Genomic DNA, 19,534 nt, shown 5'->3' on the forward strand with positions numbered 1-19,534 from the left:
CTAAACAATCCTTAGGAGAAACAGGGTCAAGGGCACGAGACTTCTCTAGACAATCCTGGCAATTTCCTATACATGCGCAATTATTCTCAAAATACGAAGTTTTACTCTTTTAAAGTATTTCTTAGACTTTGCACCGGACCCTTATTATTTCCTCTGTGGACCCTTTGATGTGAAATAGCTTATCTACCAAACTGCATTTATTAAGCATAATTCTTTTGCCCATGTTTAGTGATCAAATATATAACTGTCTTACTTTAAACTTTTTACAAAAATACAATTTCCAGATGGATCAAAGACACAGGTAACCAATACAACCGTACAAAAATAACAGAGGACTACATAGGAGCACGTTTTTTATTATTTGGGGGTAGAGGTAAGTGTTCTAAGCCATGAAGAAAAGGGCAAGAAATTTAAAAGGAACATGTAGTGACAATACAGACATTTAAAACTCCAGCAAATCGGGGCGCCTGGGTGGCTCAGCCGGTTGAGCAGCCGACTTCGGCTCAGGTCACGATCTCGCGGTCCGTGAGTTCGAGCCCCGCGTCGGGCTCTGGGCTGACGGCTCGGAGCCTGGAGCCTGTTTCAGATTCTGTGTCTCCCTCTCTCTGACCCTCCCCCGTTCATGCTCTGTCTCTCTCTGTCTCAAAAATAAATAAACATTAAAAAAAAATAATAAATAAATAAATAAAAAATAAAACTCCAGCAAAGTGCGAAAGAAAAAAAAGCAAGGCTACAAACGACAAGACAATGATGAACGTGGAAAATAACCTCGGCACATATGTGTCGGGGAAGTAACTGACAGATGCTGTCTATGGGGCGGCTTGGCAACAGGCATATGTGTCAAAAGGTAAACTACACCCTTATTAGCCAAGCAATTACGTTACTGGTATCCATCTAAGATCATAATAGCATAAATGCAAATAATAAAATTAATATGCATGCTCAAGACCACTCACCTGTGGACTGTCACTGTTATTGTTTAAGTAGGCTTCAAGCCTGGTGCAGAGTTCAGTGCAGGGCCTGAACTCACAACCCTGAGATCAAGATTTGGGCTGAGATCGAAAATCAGTCAGATGCCTGGGGCACCTGGGTGGCTCTGTCAGCTAAGCATCCGTCCACCTCCTGATTTTGGCTCAGGTCTTGATCTCAGGGTCTTAAGCTCGAGCTCTGTGTCGAGCTGTGAGCTGACAGCATGGAGCCTGCTTGGGATTGTCTCTCTCCCTCTCTCTCTGCCCCTTCCCCATGAGCACTCGCTCTGAATAAATAAACATTAAAAAAAAACAAAAACAAACAAACATTAAAAAAAAAAAGAGTTGGTTGGACACTTCACTGACTCAGACGCCCTGAGTAGTGGTTTTCTTTTTTGTAATCAGGGAGAAAAATGAAAAGCAATCTTGGATGTCAATCAACTGGAAACCGATGAAGGAAAATATATGGCCCACACATACGATGAAATGCTGGGTGTCCTTTAAAAATGACAAAAATGCGCATTTACTGAGTAGTTTGGTCAGGAAGCATAGCACAGCTGCCACACCGCGGTGGGTTCAGAACCCAGACCCACCACATACAGGCTGTGTGATCTAAGCAAACTCCTGAACCTCTCTGTGCCTCAGTATCCTCTCCTATAAAATGAGAGTAACAATAATGCCTACTTCTTAAGGTTGCTATGAGAATTAGAGGAGCTAGCAGCAGTAAACACGGAGTATCCAGAAAGTGCTACGAAACAGCTTGTTAAACAAAAAAATATTAACATGGAAAATGTTATCGGCTATATTGGTGAGTAAAAAAAGAAATCACAGAACATGATACATGACCCCATTTCTAAAAAACATATGTGTACACAGAACGGAGAAGGATCTTCCTTCTCTTTCTTACACAGTATAGTAGTCAATACACCTAAGCAGTGAAATTCTGGATTATTGTTACTTTCCTCTTAGTACTTTCTGCATCATTCCAGGTATTTAAAAAGAAAAACAAGATAGGTACTGTGAGACACTTCTGGAACCTGAACCGGTGTGAGCTTTTGGTGGGGAGGGGGAATTCGGCAACATGTAATATACATCCTGACCCAGCAATTACACTTCTAGGAATTTATCCTATGAAAGTAACAACATAAGTCCACAAATACATGTGTGCCCACGCACATATACACTCATGTACATACATATATGCCTGCACACAGACGTATTTATGAAAGCAATATTTACAACAGCAAAAGACTGGCAACAACCCTAAATTTGCTCAGCTGACAACAATACGACACAGAAAAACAATGCTGTAGAGCTCCATGGAAAGATCTTTTTGCTAAGGGCCTTCAGTGCCCAGGAGAGGACTTGGCACTTGACTCTGAAGGGGAGACACTGAAAAACTTTGTTTTAGGAAGAAAACCCTGAGGTCAATGCAGACAATCCACAGACCCGACTGAACTCAGGCTGCACCCAAGTTAGATCCAGGTCTGACATCTGAAGGAAGCAGCAGCAGGAACGTTTTGCAAAGGAGAACCCTGAGTTCCAGCCGTAATCGCACAGAAAGCCCAGGGGTCTCTCAGGAGGAGGCTGGCGGGATAAATCATGTGAAGCCACAAAAACAAAGCCGGTCCTCAAGAAGACAGCACTGAATGACCCCAAAGATTCAAATTCTCGGGACTCGGGCAGGTACACACAGGGCTCTCTTAACGCTACAGCCGGCCCCACTCATTAAGAGGCAAGGGCCACGGGGCAAAGTGGTGTGGCCCCTCTGGAAAACGGTATGGAGGGTCCTCAAAAAGTTAGAGACAGAACTATCCTGTGATGCAGGAATCACACTGCTGGGTATTTACCCAAACGATACAAAAACACTAATTCAAAGGGACACATGCCCCCCTACGTTTATAGCAGCATTTCCACAATAGTCAAACTACGGAAGCAGCCCAAGCGTCCATCAATTGGTGACTGGAACAAGAGCTGGTGTGGTGTGTGTGTGTGTGTGTGTGTGTGTGCGTGTGCATGCATGGACACATACGTGTATGTGCAATGGAGTATCAGTCAACCATAAAGAGAATGAAATCTTGCCATTTGCAACGACATGGATGGAGCTCGAGGGTATAACACTAAGTGAAATAAGTCAGAGAAAGACAAATACCATCTGATTTCACTCTTATGTGAAATTTAAGAAACAAAACAAGCAAAGGAAAAAAAGAGAGAAACAAACCAAGAAACAGACTCTTAACTACAGAGAACACATCGATGGCTACCCGAGGGGAGGCGGCTGGGGGGATGCGATTGAGGGCTGCACTTGTGATGAGCACCGGGTGACATGTGGATGTGCTGAATCACTACACTGTGTGCCTGAAACTAGGAACACTATACAGGGATTAAAGTAAAAAAGTTAGGGGCGCCTGGGTGGCTCAGTCGGTTAAGCGTCCGACTTCAGCTCAGGTCACGATCTCATGGTCCGTGAGTTCGAGCCTCGCGTCAGGCTCTGGGCTGATGGCCCAGAGCCTGGAGCCTGCTTCCGATTCTGTGTCTCCCTCTCTCTCTGCCCCTCCCCCGTTCATGTTCTGTCTCTCTCTGTCTCAAAAATAAATAAACGTTAAAAAAAATAAATAAATAAAAAGATAAATAAAGTAAAAAACTTAACAAATAAACAACATGCAACCACCATTAACTATTTGTGTGAGAAAAAGAGAGTGGGGGTGTGCATGGGGTGGGGGCCGGGGGGGACAGCCCATAACCCAGGGCCAGTGGTTGACAAATGCACCAGAAATCAGCACTTTATGGGCAGGGAGGTGCATTCTAATCCTTCCTCCCTCAACCATCTCGGTTCTAGAAGTACCTTTATTTGCCAAAAGGGCATCAGGCTCTGAAACAGGAGGCCAATGGCTCTGAAACCACAGCACTCCTGGCCTACGTGCCTCCCACAGCAATGACGTGCCCTCTGCTGTGGGACAGGTGTCTTCCCAGTGGCCTATCCTGTTTGAGTGCTAGTCCATTATTTGCATTAGCCCATGCAGCCTAGAAAGTCACCTCAAGAGCCGTTCTTCAAAGGAAAGAACGTTTTATATTTTCTACAGTTTGCGCAGATGTTGGCAATGAGCCTTGGCCACCAACCTAGATGTCTGGTAAATATCAGTTACTCAGTTACTCAGTTATGCCCCCGATCTGCGCTAGGGTCTTACTTCCCGGTTGGGAGGTGTTTACAGTAAAGAGACTTGAGGACTGAGGTTCAGAGGCTAGGCTCCCTTGCTAACTAAAGAACCCTGGACAAACACCTGATTGCCCAGTCTAGCTATCCTTACATACACAACAAGAAGGAAGACAACAGTACTGCTCCCATACTGCTACGAATAAGTTATAGCTAACGTTTGCTGAGCGCTTTTCAAATGCAGGTACTGTTCTGAGCACTTTAAAAGTCCTGCCTTATTCAATCCTCAAAGCAACCATATGAGATAGTGCTGTGTTTTATTCCCATTTTACAGATACGCAAACTGAGGCAGAAGGAAGCTATTAAGGCCTGGAGGAGCTGGGATTCAAACCCTGGCTGCCATATTCCAAAGCCTATGTTTTAACCAGAACTGGTTACTCCCATGTAACAAGCTTAGCACAGTACAAAACACAGTAAGAACTCAAAGTCTTGGGCAAAGTCTGAAGACTTCACAAGCGGTACAAGAACCAGACAAGAGCAGGGCCCACAGCAGAGGCCCTCCCCTCTCCAGTGCAGTCCTGCTAGCTCATTCCTCCCACAGGGTCGCCCCCGAGACCTGCCCCACCGCAGAGACAGCACTCCTTGCCCACCTTCACTTAACCTCCTTCAGCCTCTTTTAGAAGTTACTTCAGGCGCGAAGTCAGTGAAGCGCCCAACTTCAGCTCAGGTCATGGTCTCACGGTGCGAGTTTGAGCCCCACATCGGGCTTCGGAACTCTATCTCCCTCTCTCGCTGCCCCTCCCCCACGTCCCCCCCTCGCTCTCAAAATTAAACAACTATTTTTTAAAAAGCAAGTTACTTCAGATGAAGCTTAGCCAGGAACATAAATGGAGGAAGCACCAGTGTTCTTTCCTTTCTTCCAGAATGCCTGCCACAACCTAGCCCCCCAGCCACTGCTGGCTCAGCAGGTGCCTCACAGGGGCCCCGAGCACCCTAACGTCTGCACTTCTGCCCACGCCTCCCTCCATTAATGCCAATGCCACGCACACCATGACTCCAGGCTCCCTCCTGACCCCCCCGTCAGAAGGCCGCCTCCCCTCCAAGGGTACGTTCCCTGTTAACATCTCGTGATGCACAACCCTGCTGTCCTACCCAGGACGCAAGCTCACCGAGGGGACGCTGTGTTTTACCCTCTCTGCAGAGCCCAGAGCTCCCGTGGACGTGCCCCTGTGACTCGCACTCCGTGGGCACCGCCTACCGGACACGTCACCGACAGTAACAGTCATCGGTTCCCAAACAGAGACTTTTCCAGATAGGTAGGCCGCGTACAAAAGCACTCGATCTCCATGCAGTAACTGACCCAGGGCAAACGGATGTCCGCAGTTACACATCTTCGCGAGCAACTGGCGCGTCCGGCCCTTGGGCAACGTACCTGCGTCTCCGTCCTCCTCACCCCAGTTCAGCACGATGATGCAGACGTGCTTCCTCAGCTGGCGCGGGTTAGAGAACTTTCGACGGCACTGGCCGCACTCCAAGCTGCCCGGAGCCAGGCTGCTCCCCTCCTCTGGGGCCGGCGGACTGCCCTCCTGCGGACTAACGACGCTCTCTGCCAGGTCCTCCTCGCCGCTGGGCTTCTTCGTGGACCCCTTCGGCCTGCCTCTCTTCCTCTTCATGACCGAAAACTCTACCAAGGAAACAAGAGGGCACAACGGAGTCACAGGAGGCGACAGTGCACGGCACGCACTCAACTTCCAAATGTGGGAATGTGTTCAGTTTCGGGTTTTATGAAAAACAGAAAGTCTGAAGCCGTTCCAGAAATTAACAGCTGCAGACGTACCTTTAGTGCTCATAGTTTTGCATCCACGTGCCAACGTATAACCAGTTTTCTAATACTCTCCTTTAAAAATACTATGTGATCAAACCTTGGCACAGGCTTCCTCCGTAAAGTGGGGATGATTTTGAACTGTGACCGGCAGCCGCCCGGTTCACAAATCAGACTCCTAGTGAAGCAAGCAGCAGCTCCATTTATACCCAGTTCTCGGAAAAGTGCTTAAGGACTTCTTTGTGAAGGATTCTCAAAGGCCGCTTAGCCTTTCAGGCTCATAATGAGCTGCACAACTATTCAGATTATTTCAAGGCGTCATAATTATTACAGCCAAATTGTTCTGATAAAACAGGGAAAAAAGAATTACAATCTCAATCTACCAATTACAGGACTAAAGACAAGAGCAACATGCTTCAAGTTTCCTAGCGACCTAGTGAGTTGGATGGCATGCTCAGAGCCGCTCTGGAGCAAGCTTCAAATCATTTGTCAACTTGTAACTCTGGTTAATTAGCACTCGTGTTTAAGGCAGTCACCTCCAGAATGCAGGTGGAAGTGAGACTGGCGAGCGGGGTCAGGGAGCATCCTGCTGTTGCTCATGTGAAGGTGGAGGGGCGCGGGCCCAGGTGATGTCACGGGACAGGTACCCTGAGAGACGCCAAGCAGGAAGCCAGCACAGTGTGGCCGGCGCCCCAGGGCCAGGCGCCTGCAGGGCACCATCCTCTCTGACTCTGAGCAGCGGAGGAGGGGAGAGGTCCTAGGTCCAGCACCCACCCTGGGAAAATGGTCACGCACCGAGCGGTGAGGTCTTCGGGGCCCCTCCTGCTCTCTCCAAGGCTACCGCCCTGCACAGGAAAGTGTCACCCACCCGCCCTCGGCCACCCCCATGAGGACCTGTGAGGCGGGCTGCTGTGCTCCCAAGTCAGGCAGGGAGACCACAGAGGAGAGGAGGGCAGGACGGTTCTGGGGCAGAATCTGCCGGGAACCAGTGAGAGGCTTGACAACATGGGCCCTGGACAGAGGAGCCTGCTCTGACGCGGGGTCCCCAAGAACTCGGGGAGACGGAGCACTGGAACGGGGGAAGAGCTGGGGTGGGGGGAGCCCTTGAAGGGGCAGGGCTTCTGTGGAGCTGCAGGGCCGGGTTGGGTCGGCACCGACCGAGAGCCACAGCGGAGCCCTCGTCGGCCAGGGCCGCAGTAAAGCATACAATTCCTGCCTTCCCGCTCTGTCCGGGGCGTGTTGGAGACGGGGGGCCGGGGAGGGAGCACTTCACAACAGGCAGGCAAAGGCAGAGACCAGGTGGCACGAACGAGGGCACAGGACGCTTCGATCCCGTGGCCCACACCGGGTTTTACCGAGCAGAACAGCTGTGTAGACACAAGGCCCAGCCGACGTGTACGGGAGGCCGGAGGGGGCGGCGAGGGAAGGGATGTACACAGTAAGGACAGAACTGTTTACCTCACGGTCATGAGAACAGTTCTCCTTGTTTTCCGTCACCATGGCATGATCTTGTGCAAGTTACTGAAGCGGCAAGAAACAGCAGAGAAGGACTGGCGGAGAGGCTATGAAACACGCACTGCGTGTCACGTCGGCTGGGCTACAGAAATGTGTCTCGTGACAGTTACGGACGCCTGTGGCCCAGGCGCAACACCGAAGAGGGACCCTGAACCCTGCCATGCAGACGGCCTGAATGCCCTATGAGGACGCAGCCATGTAGACAAGACGTCTGGCCTCTGCCCCTGGCTACTGGGGGGGGGGGGGGGGGGGGGGGGACCTCCAGACCCCCAGGAGGTCCTGCCCGACAGGGGTGCCTGTATGCCTGGTCTAACAACGTGATTTATGACGAGCCCTGTGACAAGTCAGACCGGCCCTGACCTCTGGAGGAACCGGAGAACAAACGTCTTCATCTGAACCTACAGGACGAGCATGGGACCAACGGCCAGCCACGTAGGCAGTGGGTCACCAAGCCCGCCACAAAACCTCTGGACACCGAAGGCTGGGATGAGCGTCCCTGGCTGGAAGTTCTTGGGTCCTATCATGTAAGACAGCCGGAAGAAGGCAAGGCATCCAGGACTCCACAGGGGGAGGAGGGTGACCAAAAGGTCCACACCTCAAACCCTCCAACCCCAGACTCGGCCCCTGCATCTCTCCCTTTGGCTGGTTCTGACTCATACACATTTTATAGAAAATGGTAATCGTGGTATGCTGCTTTCCTGAGTTCTGAGTCATTCTAACAAACCACGGAAGCTGAGAGAGCCCTTGGGGTCCCCCGGATTCGTAGCTAGCTGGTCCTGGGGACCCCCAAACTTACAGCTGGGGCCAGCAGTCTTGTGGGCAACCGTGCCCCTCACCCGGGGTTCAGCATGCTCACAGCGGCAGGGCACCCCACCTTCCCTCCTCGGAGACAAGCCGGAACACGTGCCACAGTGCCACGGGGTGCGAGGTTCTGCCTGCCGCAGTCTGTGCACGGGGGACTCAAGGCCCTGGTCCTGACTGCCCATTGCCCCCCCAACACCTAACCTGGTATCCCGCAGGGCTGGCAGGCACTGATAAATCCCAGTGAATTAAACTGGTGAGCGGTGCATAATCTGGCTGTCAAGGGAGAGACACAAAATCAGCCCTGAGAGCCTTGGAAAACCTCTAACACGACGGTGACAAAACTCATCTTACATCTTGCCACATCCATAATGCAGATGCTCAAGACCAATTAGTTAGCAAAAAATGAAATATTCATAAGTGAACTTGGAATAACTGAAGAGCACTGAGAACCGGCGCAACCACGGACGCCCCGCAGACGTGCTGAGAACCCGGGCCCCGGGCAAGCGAGGTCCTAGACCTCGGCATGGGCTTCCTTTCCGTCCCCTTCCTCCTCCGTGGGTCCCTCTGTCTGGTGTCTCTGTGATCTGTCCCAAAGACATCTGCCCACAGAACCCCCTCTCCATTCCCTGTCACCTAGATCCCTTCACATGGCCTCCAACCTCCTGCTCCCGCCCTCCTCCGCCTCCACCCCTTGTCTCACTGCTGTGCCCTTGCTCTGGAACTTTCCATTGTTTACAACACTCAGACCTGGCTTTCTAGGTCCTTTCTCACAAGGCTCAACACACACACACACACACACACACACACACACACACACACACACAGAGCTGTGCTCTCTCCCAGCTGCTTGGCAATGTTCTAGATCTCCCAAAATCTGCACAGGTAAGCCCAGCCTCTTTTCTTATACCTGCACTTCACCCCCTGCCTGTGCCCACCTCCTGCACCCCAGGCCCCAATTCAAACCCTCAGAGCCTCCTCCACGAGGCCGCCCCAGCTGGTCTCACGCTGACAGTATGAGACACACGTAGCATGTAAGTCACCGACACAGCCTCCGACTGCATGTGTCCCTTTCTCCCCACCTCTGTCACACATCCCAAGGTTGAATCCCCAGGGCCCACAGGATCGCAGACAGAGCTGGAGATGTCGTAGCCACCGAATAAGTAAATACCCGTCCATCAGTTGTTTGATGACAGGAGGCCATTTCCTGCATCCACAGTTTCCCAAAGGAAGAAAGGGGCGAGCCAGCATGCATCATTTCAACCCTGTCCCAAAGCTGTAGTTGGGGGACAGCTTCCTCACAGTCAGAGGATCCAAGGCCAAAACGAGCAAGGGACAGGAAGCCTCTGCCAAGAGTTTTTAAATTCAATCAGAAGACAACATGGGCACCATGAAAAAACCAGCTCCACGCTACTAAAAATCTAATAACGTGAGCCCTTTATTTGTACATCACTCAAGTGTGCGAGGCACTTTCCCAGTTATTATCTCATTTCATCCTCATAAAAACCTTAAGAGATGGATGTAGCAAATGTAATTTCCTCAATAGGAAAAGAAATGAGGGACTCAAAGGTTCGAGGCACTCAGCACATTTTTCAGAGCCTGCTGCTGAGCTCAGAGCCAGGATCCAGGTTTCCTTCTCCCCGGCCCAGATCTTTCCACTGAGTCACGTACCCCTCGGGTGGGTGCTCAGCATGTTCAAGGCACCAGTGTGTGTGGTGCAGAGAACAACACCTGGGAGACAGGCCGCCTTGAGTTCAATCCCCGGAGCTTCCATTTCCAATATGAAGAATAAACACAAGACTGTCTGTTTTATAGTCACTTATAAATAAAAGCAACCCATTAAGATGTTGAGCGTAGTACTTAGAAGGTGATGGATAAGTGACAGCTGCTCATTACTACGGCCATGCTCATTAATATTCTGACATGGACAGTCTCCCTGAAGGAACTATCAGCCTCCCAGCCAGGCTACCATCACATCACATGATTCGTCAATGCACACCCGTTCTTGTTCATTACTGCACTTTTGCCTTGATTTCTTCATTTAGAGTTTCTCACACGGCAAGAAAGCCAGGGCAGAATTCGGGGCATCCACATTTCATTGTGCTAAAGACTAAGGAGAAAGCCAGCACCCTCACTCCGCGGCTTAATCGTGTCACTCCAACTCAAGAATTTAGGAAAATCCTGAAACTCTTCACACAGTTGGGCCTGACACTCAGTCTCCGACTTTTACTTCCAAAGAGCCCAGGAAGCAATGGGAAGACGATGAATTATATATCAGAAGCGCGGGAGTGTGAGCCTTCTAGGCTTATGGGGAACGCGGCGTCCCCTTCACGGGACAGACTGCGGCTGGCCCTGGAACACGAGGCACCGGGGAGGCAAGGCACCCCAAGCCTGCTCCCCGTGGACTTCCCAGCAATGATGCGGAAATGTCATGCGAACAACGGCAACAACCAGCGATCATTAAGCACGTACAGCTCAGCATCGCACAAAGCACTTCACATGCGTTTTCCCATCAAATGCCTGGGAACCACTGGTGTTATTCCCATTCTACAGAAAAAGATGCTGAGTTTTAAGAAGATCGCTCAATTTGCCGCAAGACACAGAAGAGATGAGTGGCAGAGCAAGGCTTTAAACCCACTGTTTGCCTCCGAGTCCGTGAGCTTCACTCCTGTGTCGGCTCAATTAATTCCCGAGCACAGAAATAATACGATTTGACCTGTCCTCTGCACTCTGCAGGAAAGTGATGACGGTGTCATCCAGCTACAAGCCTTGGAGCGCTCTGACTCCGGGGCCGTGAAGTGCTTCGTGCACTCACCACGTACTAAGGCATTAGGTATTAACGTGTATTTATCCCATAACCTCTTCAAAAATAAAGGCTGGCATCTTATCTCCCTGTGACAGATGCCGAGAGCCACTCCCGTAGGCCAGCAGCAGGGCCTCCGCAGCTGTGCCCGCGGAGGGCAGGCGGGGGGCCGATCCCTGGGCCATGCTCCGCGAGGCGGGTGGGCACTGCGCACGGGCTGCATCAGCCCCGATCACGTTTTCGGCTGGTTCGCCCAGAAAGAAAGCCTGCTACCACTAACTCACCAGCCCAGAACGGGGGCGCCCTTTCGTAATCTGCACAAAAGCAGGCTGTGGGCCACGGCAGCCATGGCTGTCACGTGACCGCTCCACAACTGGAACGAGTGTATCCGAGATGGGTGCTCTTTAACTACCCCCATGCTGCCTACCAGAGTAGAAGAGAGGGCTCAGGTTTCGGTGGCTTCTGGAACAGCAAGTGCAACACGCCTACAGACACTCAGCGAGACCTTATGGTGGCAGCTGTCCAGAAGAGACGACACAGACACTTAAATTTAGATGCCAACTTCCTGTGGGAAGCTTCCTCTCACCCTCAAACTAGACTCTGTGACCCCCTCTTTAGCAGCCTGCACTTGGGCCCAGAGAAGTGCTTTCCCCACTGCACTGCACAACCGCCTCTCTGCCCACCAGCCACCCACCAGCCAGGAGGTGGACCCACGGGAACAGCGCCCCCTGCGTCCGGCACCCTGCCCCCAGCTCGGCACCCAGGCAGGTAACAGGTGCACGGCTCCTGAATAAAGAAGCGAGAGGCACCTGGGTGGCTCAGCTGGTTAAGTGTCTTGACTTCGGCTCAGGTCATGATGTCACGGTTCGTGGGTTCGAGCCCCGCGTCGGGCTCTGTGCTGACGGCTCGGAGCCTGGAGCCTGCTTCGGATTCTGTGTCTCCCTGTCTCTCTGCCCCACCTCCTCCACTTGTGCTCTCTCTCAAAGATGAATAAACATTAAAAAAAAAAAAAAAAAAAAAAAAAAGAAGCAGGATGGGAGGAAAGGAAGAGATAAGAAGGAGAAGAGTTTCTATGGAAGGTCTGAAAGAGGAACAAGATAAAAGAGCTCAAACAAGGCTCTCTGGTGACCCGCTTGAGTTCCAGCTCCAGGAAGCCCGCCTGCCCCAGGCGCCATCAGGACGAAGAGATGTGGGCACATACATGCTCACCCATCACTGACGCCCAAACACACACCCACACACATTCACCGACACAACCACACACTCACACACACACGTTCTCTCCACGAGGCAGTTTCTTCCTGGACCACAGCCAGAGACTTGATTAGGAAGAGGGGAGAAAATGAAAGGTTCTAATGCAGACCACTTCCTACATGAGCAAAAAAGATTAAAAGGCTATAAAATAAACCAAAGGATTTAGGAACCTTCATGTTATAAAGGGAGACCAAGATAATAAATCAATTACTGCTCAGTTAAAGGTTTAATTAAACCATTTCAAGTATCTCTCAACTTAAAATGAATTGTGAAGGTTAAGCCTGAATAGAAATCATTAGAGAGAAACTAAGCTTCTAGAAGCCTCAAATAGTATGGACTCGCACAGAGAGAAAAAAGAAAGACTCGGAGTTCTTAATGAAAGACTTTTGAAGAAATTTGCTCGTATTAAGAATCTGAGTTTAATTAAAGTCTTAAATACTTTTAAAAATTAAACTGTACAGGCAACTAATCTTCCAGTATACATACACCAAAAAAGAGAGAGAGAAAACGTGTTCAAGAAAAATTTGGGTCGAAGGTAAATTCGTTAACAAAAGAAAATAATTCCTTTTTTCTTTAAGTTTTTATTTATTTATTTTGAGAGAGGGCAAGTGTGCACATGAAAACATGCAGATCGGGGAGGGGCAGAGAGGGAGGGAGGGAGAGCATCCCAAGTAGGCTCTATGTCAGCACGGAGCCCAACGTGGGGATCGAACCCACAAACCATGAGATCATGACCTGAGCCGAAACCCAGAGTCGCCTAACCAACTGAGCCACTCAGGCTGCCCTGGAAAATAATTCTTAAAGTAGCTTCACGGTAAGAATTTGATGATACCCACATCAGTGTAAGAACAAGCAAATGCCACCAGGGCAGCTGGGTCCAATCCCACTCTCCCACCTACTGACCAGGTAACCTTGAGGGTGTTGTCGTAACTCCCCCAGTCTCTGAGCACATATTCCTCAATTATAAAATCCGAGCATCAGCAAGGAGATGGAAGACGTGGATGGCACTGTAAAAACAAAGCCTAACACCACCATCAGCAGAACATAAACGCTTCTCAGTTGCACATGGAACGTTCTCCAGGACAGACCACATGTTAGGCCATAAATCAAGTCTCAGTAAATGTACAGAGACTGAAATCATACAAAGTATGTGGACGGGAATTAGAAATAAAAAACCACACGTGTGAATAACAAAAAACAACAAAAAAAATCAATCAAAAATGCGCAGAGGACCCGAGCAGACATTTTTCCAAAGAAGACCTACAGATGGCCAACAAGACACACGAAAAGATGCTCAACATCACTCATCATCAGGGAAGTGCAAAGGCAAAACTACACCTCACACCCGTCAGAATGGCTAAAATCAAAAACACAAGAAACAGGCGAGGATGTGGAGAAAAAGGAACCCTCGTGCACTGCTGGTGGGAATGCAAACTGGTGCAGCCACTGTGGAGGACAGGATGGGGTTTCCTCAGAAAGTTAAAAAAAGAACTACCCTACGATCTGCCAATTCCACTTCTAGGTACTGAAGAAAACAAAAGTACTAATTTGAAAAGATACATCCATATCTACATTCACTGCGACAGTATTTACAATACCCAAGATACGGAAGCAACCGAAGTGTCCATCAATAGATGAATGGATAAAAAAGATGTGGGGGGTGTGTACATACATATGTATATATACGCACATGTGTATACATATGTATACACACACAATGCACACACACGCACAGACAGACATTAGAATATTACCTAGCCATAAAAAAAGAATGAAATCTTGCCATTCACAACAACACAGAGGGTATCATGCTAAGTAAAATAAGTCTGAAAGAAAAAGATAAATATATATGATTTCACTTATATACGGATTCTAAAAAACAAAAGAACAAACAGAACAGAAAGACTTGTTGTTACAGAGAACTGGTGGTTGCCAGAGAGAGACGGCTGGGGAGACAGGTTAAATACACGAAGGGGATTAAGAGGCACAGACTTCCAGGGACAAAGTAAATAAGTCACAGGGATGAAAAGTACAGCATAGAAAATATAATCAATAATATTGTAATAACTTCGATACAGCCACAGATGGTGACAGAGAGTAACCAGAGCCATCATGGTGATCACTTCCTAATGTATAAAAATACAGAATAACCATCTTCTTACATACTGCATCTAATGTATGTGAATTAAGATTCAATTTTAAAAAGGACACAAAGAAATGTGAAAAACTCGTAAGTACATGGAAACTAAATGGTACCCCTACATAACCCATGGGTCAAAGACAGTATCAGAAGGGAAACTAGGAAATACACTGAGATGATCAAAAGGAAAACACAACGTGCGAGCATTCATGGGACGCAGTGCAAGCAGCCTTCACAAGGCACTTTATAGCTGTAAAGGCCTATGTGAAATACAGAAAGATCTCAAATCAGTGGCCTACTTTTCCAACTCAAGAAACCAGAGAAAACAGAAGCAAACCAAATGCACAGCAAGCAGGAAAACAAAAAATAAAATGAAATTAAGAGTGTAAAGAGGTGAGACAGAAAAACAAAAGATAAAATAAAAAAAAAAAAACTGACAAACTTTTAGCTAAACTCACCAAGAAAAGAGAGGGAAGACTCAAACAGCTAAAATCAAGAATGAAAGATGGACAATTAGTATTAATCTTACCAAAAAAAGGTTTTTACAATTCTAAAGGAATACTATGAACAATTAATTATATGCCAACAAATCAGATAACTTTGAGGAAATGGAAAATTTCCTAGAAAGACACAAACTACCGAAAAGAATTCAAGAAGAAACAGAAAATATTCGTACACCTATCACAAGCAAAAAAACGGAGTCAGTAATCAAAAATCTTCCCACCAAAAACGAAAAGCCCAGAACTAAAGGGCTTCGCTGGTGAATTCTATCAAACATTTCAGAAGAATGGACACTAACACTTCAAAAATCTTCCAAAAGAAAAAAAAAAAAATGAACAAAACAAAAAACATAAGAGGAGGGAACACTTCCCAGCTCATTCTGTGAGGCCACAAACCATTTTGATTCCCAAACCAAAGACATCAGAGAAATGATCCTACCGTTATCTCTGCATCTAAACATAAATGTCTTCATCAAAATAGTAGCAGACCAACTCCAGCAGCATATTAAAAAGGACTATGCGGCGTCACCAAGCGGGGTGCATCCCAGGAAGTGACCCTGGGTATGCAAATCCATCCATACAAATCACCACATTCAGAGAATGAAGGGGAAAAAAACCCCACACGGTCATCCCCACAGAGTGATGGACCACGACTGCAGAGCAGGTAAGAGGGGGAACACGGGCCTGGTGGGCTGGCTGTCAGGGAGACGAACAGGAAGAGGGATCCCTAGGAAGAGGGGGGCCCGGGATGGCCTCCCGAGCAAACAGTCATCTCTTTCACTAAGATCAGTAACGAGGGCAAGGGTGGTGGAAATCAGCACACGTGTGTGTTAGAAAACACTGACGCACAGAGTTCCAGAAGATCTGTTCTCTTATCATTTATTCATTATTTAGAAATGAAATGAAAAATTCAGATTCTTTTACCTCATTCGCATTTCATTTTAGTGGGAAGAAAATCTTAATAAGCAAAGCTGAATAAAAATAGAATTTAGGGTTTGTAACAAGCTTTCTCAAAGTTCTCGACACGTTAATCCACGTGACTTCTCTCTGCCATATGAATTTTACAAAAGAGTTTATCCATTCTTCTGAGTCTACAGATGTTCAACCCCAGAGACAGGGGTTCTGATTAAATCAGCTCCTGAGTAAAGTTTTGGTTCCATCTGTCCGTTAAGCTACACTCTTTGGAAAGCCAAAGCGTCTTTTTCTTTCTTAAAGTTTATTTTCTTTATTTTTGAGAGAGAGCGAGAGAATGGCAGAGAGAGAGGCAGAGAGAGAATCCCAAGCAGGCCCCACGCTCAGCACAGAGACCAATGCAGGGCTCGAACCCACGACCCATGAGACTATGACCTGAGATGAAATCAAGAGTCAGGTGCTCAACTGACTGAGCCACGTGGGCTCCCCAAGCCAAGGCATCTTAACTGCTCAACAGGAAGGCAGCCGTGGGGAATGTGGAAGTCATCAGGGATCCTCCAGTGAGGTCTGGAAGGATGAGCCTTACTCACTCCCAGGCTGGGTGGCAGAGGGAGGCGTGGCTGAACTGTGAAGGCCTTAGCATTAGGCAGATTCTTTTTTCTTTTTTTCTTTCTTTGATTGATAGCCAAAAATTGCATATACTTAGGTTACACAATATGTTTTCTTCAAGGTGTACAAGATGATTTAATGTCCATAATACCCTGTGAAATGCTCACCACAATGAACGATAGTAACCATTTTTCTTCTTTCGATGAGAACACTTAAGATTACTCTGTCTGCAAACTTCAAGTATACAATACAATGTTGTTTGCTGCACCTTAGATCCCTGGGACTTATTCATCTCAAAGTTTGTGCCCTCTAGACTATCATCTCTCCATCCCCCCACTGCCCGAAAGCCACTTTTCTATTCTCTCATTCTATGAATTCAGCTCTTTTGGATTCCACATCTACGTGCGATCATACGGGATTTGTCTTTCTGGGTCTAGCTTATTTCACTTAGGACAGTATCTTCCAGATTTGTCCATGTTGCAAATGGCAGGATCTTCTCCTTTTTTATGGCTGGATAATATTCCTGTGTGTGTGTGTGTGTGTGTGTGTGTGTGTGTGTGTGTGTGTGTCATTTTCTGCATCCATTCATCTGTTGACAGACACTTAGACTGTCCATTGTGAATAATGCTGCAATGAACACGGGAGTGTGGGTATCTCTTCAAGATCCTTCATTTCTTTTGGATGTATTTCCACAAGTGAGATTGCTGGATCATTTACTAATTCTACCTTTAGTTTTGTGAGGAACCCCCAAAGCATTTTCCATAGTGGCTGCACCAATTTACATTCCCACCGACAGGACGCGAGGGTTCCCTTTTCTCCCCATCCTTGCCAGCACCTGTTGTCTTCCTGAGGGCAGCCATTCCGAGGGCCGTGAGGTGATACCTCACTGTGGTTTTAACCTGCCCCTCCCGGATGGGTGGTGACACTGAGTATCTTTCCATGCACCTGTTGGTCGTCTGTATGCCTTCTTTGGGAAAATGTCTGTTCAGGTCTTTTGCCCGTTTTTAATCAAGCTATTGGGTAGATTCTTAATGACAAATTGACTTCCCTCCCCCTCCTCGTCCCCAAAGCAAGGAGAATCAAACGTGCGCTATCGGCTGAGATGAGATGTGATCATGTGTGACTTCCCACCTCAGTCCTGCTTTCTCGAAGTGGAAAGAGCTCACGAGGCCAGTGCTGGAGCTGAAACACCGTGAACACAGCACTAGCAGCTGCCGGTGACGAGGACACAAATCCTCCTGCTCCTCCTCATTCGCCATCACCGGTTTCAGGTGCGGGGTTCTCTCGTTTCATCTCCCGCCACTAACAGTGACTTGCAGAACTTCCCTTAACTTCTCAACAACTTATTCCTCTGTCAGGTGTATTCCTCTGAGCTCCCTGGGAACGGCCAGAGGGACTCATTAACCAAAGCATGTTTTGTCTGGACTCTCTCCTTGTTAACGACGTCAGACAGATGATCAATAAGCCAGTCTATTTAGAAATGCCAGCCTGAATATTCCCAGGAAAGAGCAGTCGGGCATCAGTGTGGCTAATGAATCCTGTGATGGAACGCTGATGGCCACAGACTGCACTTCTGCACAGGCGACTGGCCGTTGTCCCTCATCATATAAAAATAGTTTTGTGGGCTTTTTTCCCCCCCCTGTCGTTTGCAGCTACTCTTACCGGGCTACACATTGTCTTTGTCTGTGGGGACCTAATTACGGGGCCTAGATGGTTTCTCTAATCCATCCACCTGCCGCATCTGATGCCATTCAGTGGGAGATGTCTGGACGCTGCAGACAAGATGTATCTCACTTCACACACCGACCGTGAGCCTGATGGAGTCTGTGCGAACCAAAGCTTTGCCATTTGGATCCTTGTTCCAGGGTCACACACTCAGTCCAGAAACGCGGGGTCTCAGATTATATATTCTTACACATTCATCACGTATGTTGTCACAGCTTCCCTTCATTGTCTCCTGTGCCAGGCGTCATCCAATCCTCAGCACCCACCTGGTGACAGGCCTGTTCTCTTCATTTGTCAGGGCAGCATGGTGTGGCTCAGAGAAGCTATATCATCTGCCTCAGGTAATGCAACTGGTAGGTCCTAGAGCTGGCTGAGACCCCCACTCGTCCGACAACAAGCTCACGGTTCGTTTGTTTTTTTTACGCTGTTGGACACTATCCCCGCCTTTCATTCACTCAATCATTCATTCGTTCCTTCGTTCATTCTTCCTTCCAAAGCCAGAGAAGCACCTGCAGAGGCCAGGTACAGTGAATTCAAAACCACAACCTTATTTTGAACGGACCTACAACTGGACAGTTGTCAACTGTTGGAGACAGGAACCTTCCGGGTTTCTATGCCCAGCAAACAGAAACCCAGCCTCGAAGGGCTGGCAGGCAAATCACAGCCATCGTCACCAGCAGGCACATCCGTGGCCATGGCCCCTCACCCGGCACCCCGGGCCCCTTACCATCTCCGCTTTTGTGTGGGTTGGTGGGTTCAGGAGTGCTCAGAGGCCTGAGGGGAATGATGATCTCGTCCGCACTAACCCCTTCTCCTGCGTGCTTCTCAGAGACGTGGGAGAGGAGCTCCGACTGATTTGGTGAGAAAAGGTTACAGCATTTGCACATGAAGATGGCCGTGTTCTCTGTGAGGGGGGGGAGAAAAAGCAAACTGCGTTATTTCATCTGAACAAAAACAATGATTACTTCCAGTCGCCAAAGGAAAATATTGAAGGCTGCCCTTTTGAGCAATGGCCAGCCTCCACCTGACTGCGTCCCTCTTGTGGATACCTCCACACCAGGCAGCTCACTTCTAACTTCAGGGGGCCCCAATTGCAAGAAAATTCTTTCTTCCGAAATTCAAAACCACCGCCCTTCCGGAGAGCATCTGATACGGACTCCCCCGTTACCAAAGCCTACCAGACAGCCCAGATTCTGGCATCAACATGGCAACACGAAAGAACGAAACCCAGCCTTCAAATGAATGCACCGCACTGACAGCAATGAAGTGCTCCAGCGAGGCTCTCTCTCCAATTAGGTACCAGGAAAAAATTGATCAAAATAGCATCTCTC

The 19,534-nt window shown here is 48.5% G+C and overlaps 1 protein-coding gene across 7 annotated transcripts in view; it reads right to left on the bottom strand.

Annotated features, from left to right (window-relative positions):
- The window catches only part of ZFAT (zinc finger and AT-hook domain containing), a 287,200-nt gene that overhangs the window by 140,344 nt on the left and 127,322 nt on the right, over positions 1-19,534 (bottom strand). For 5 of the 7 annotated variants that reach the window (XR_009253547.1, XM_058699156.1, XM_058699154.1 and 2 more), the window contains 2 exons: positions 18,931-19,107; positions 5,555-5,806 (listed from right to left, as the gene is read on the bottom strand). Coding sequence is in view for 6 of the 7 variants with exons in the window: in XM_058699154.1 (XP_058555137.1) it covers positions 5,555-5,806; positions 18,931-19,107 (429 nt within the window). In the remaining variant the exon portion in view is untranslated. Of the gene's footprint in view, positions 1-5,554; positions 5,807-11,872; positions 12,033-17,609; positions 18,713-18,930; positions 19,108-19,534 lie in introns of those variants that run through there. The other 2 variants (XM_058699157.1, XM_058699159.1) reach the window with 2 other exon arrangements.

The sequence above is a fragment of the Neofelis nebulosa genome, chromosome 14 (genome assembly GCF_028018385.1).
Source record: "Neofelis nebulosa isolate mNeoNeb1 chromosome 14, mNeoNeb1.pri, whole genome shotgun sequence".
In the NCBI taxonomy this organism is placed as follows: Eukaryota; Metazoa; Chordata; class Mammalia; order Carnivora; family Felidae; genus Neofelis; species Neofelis nebulosa.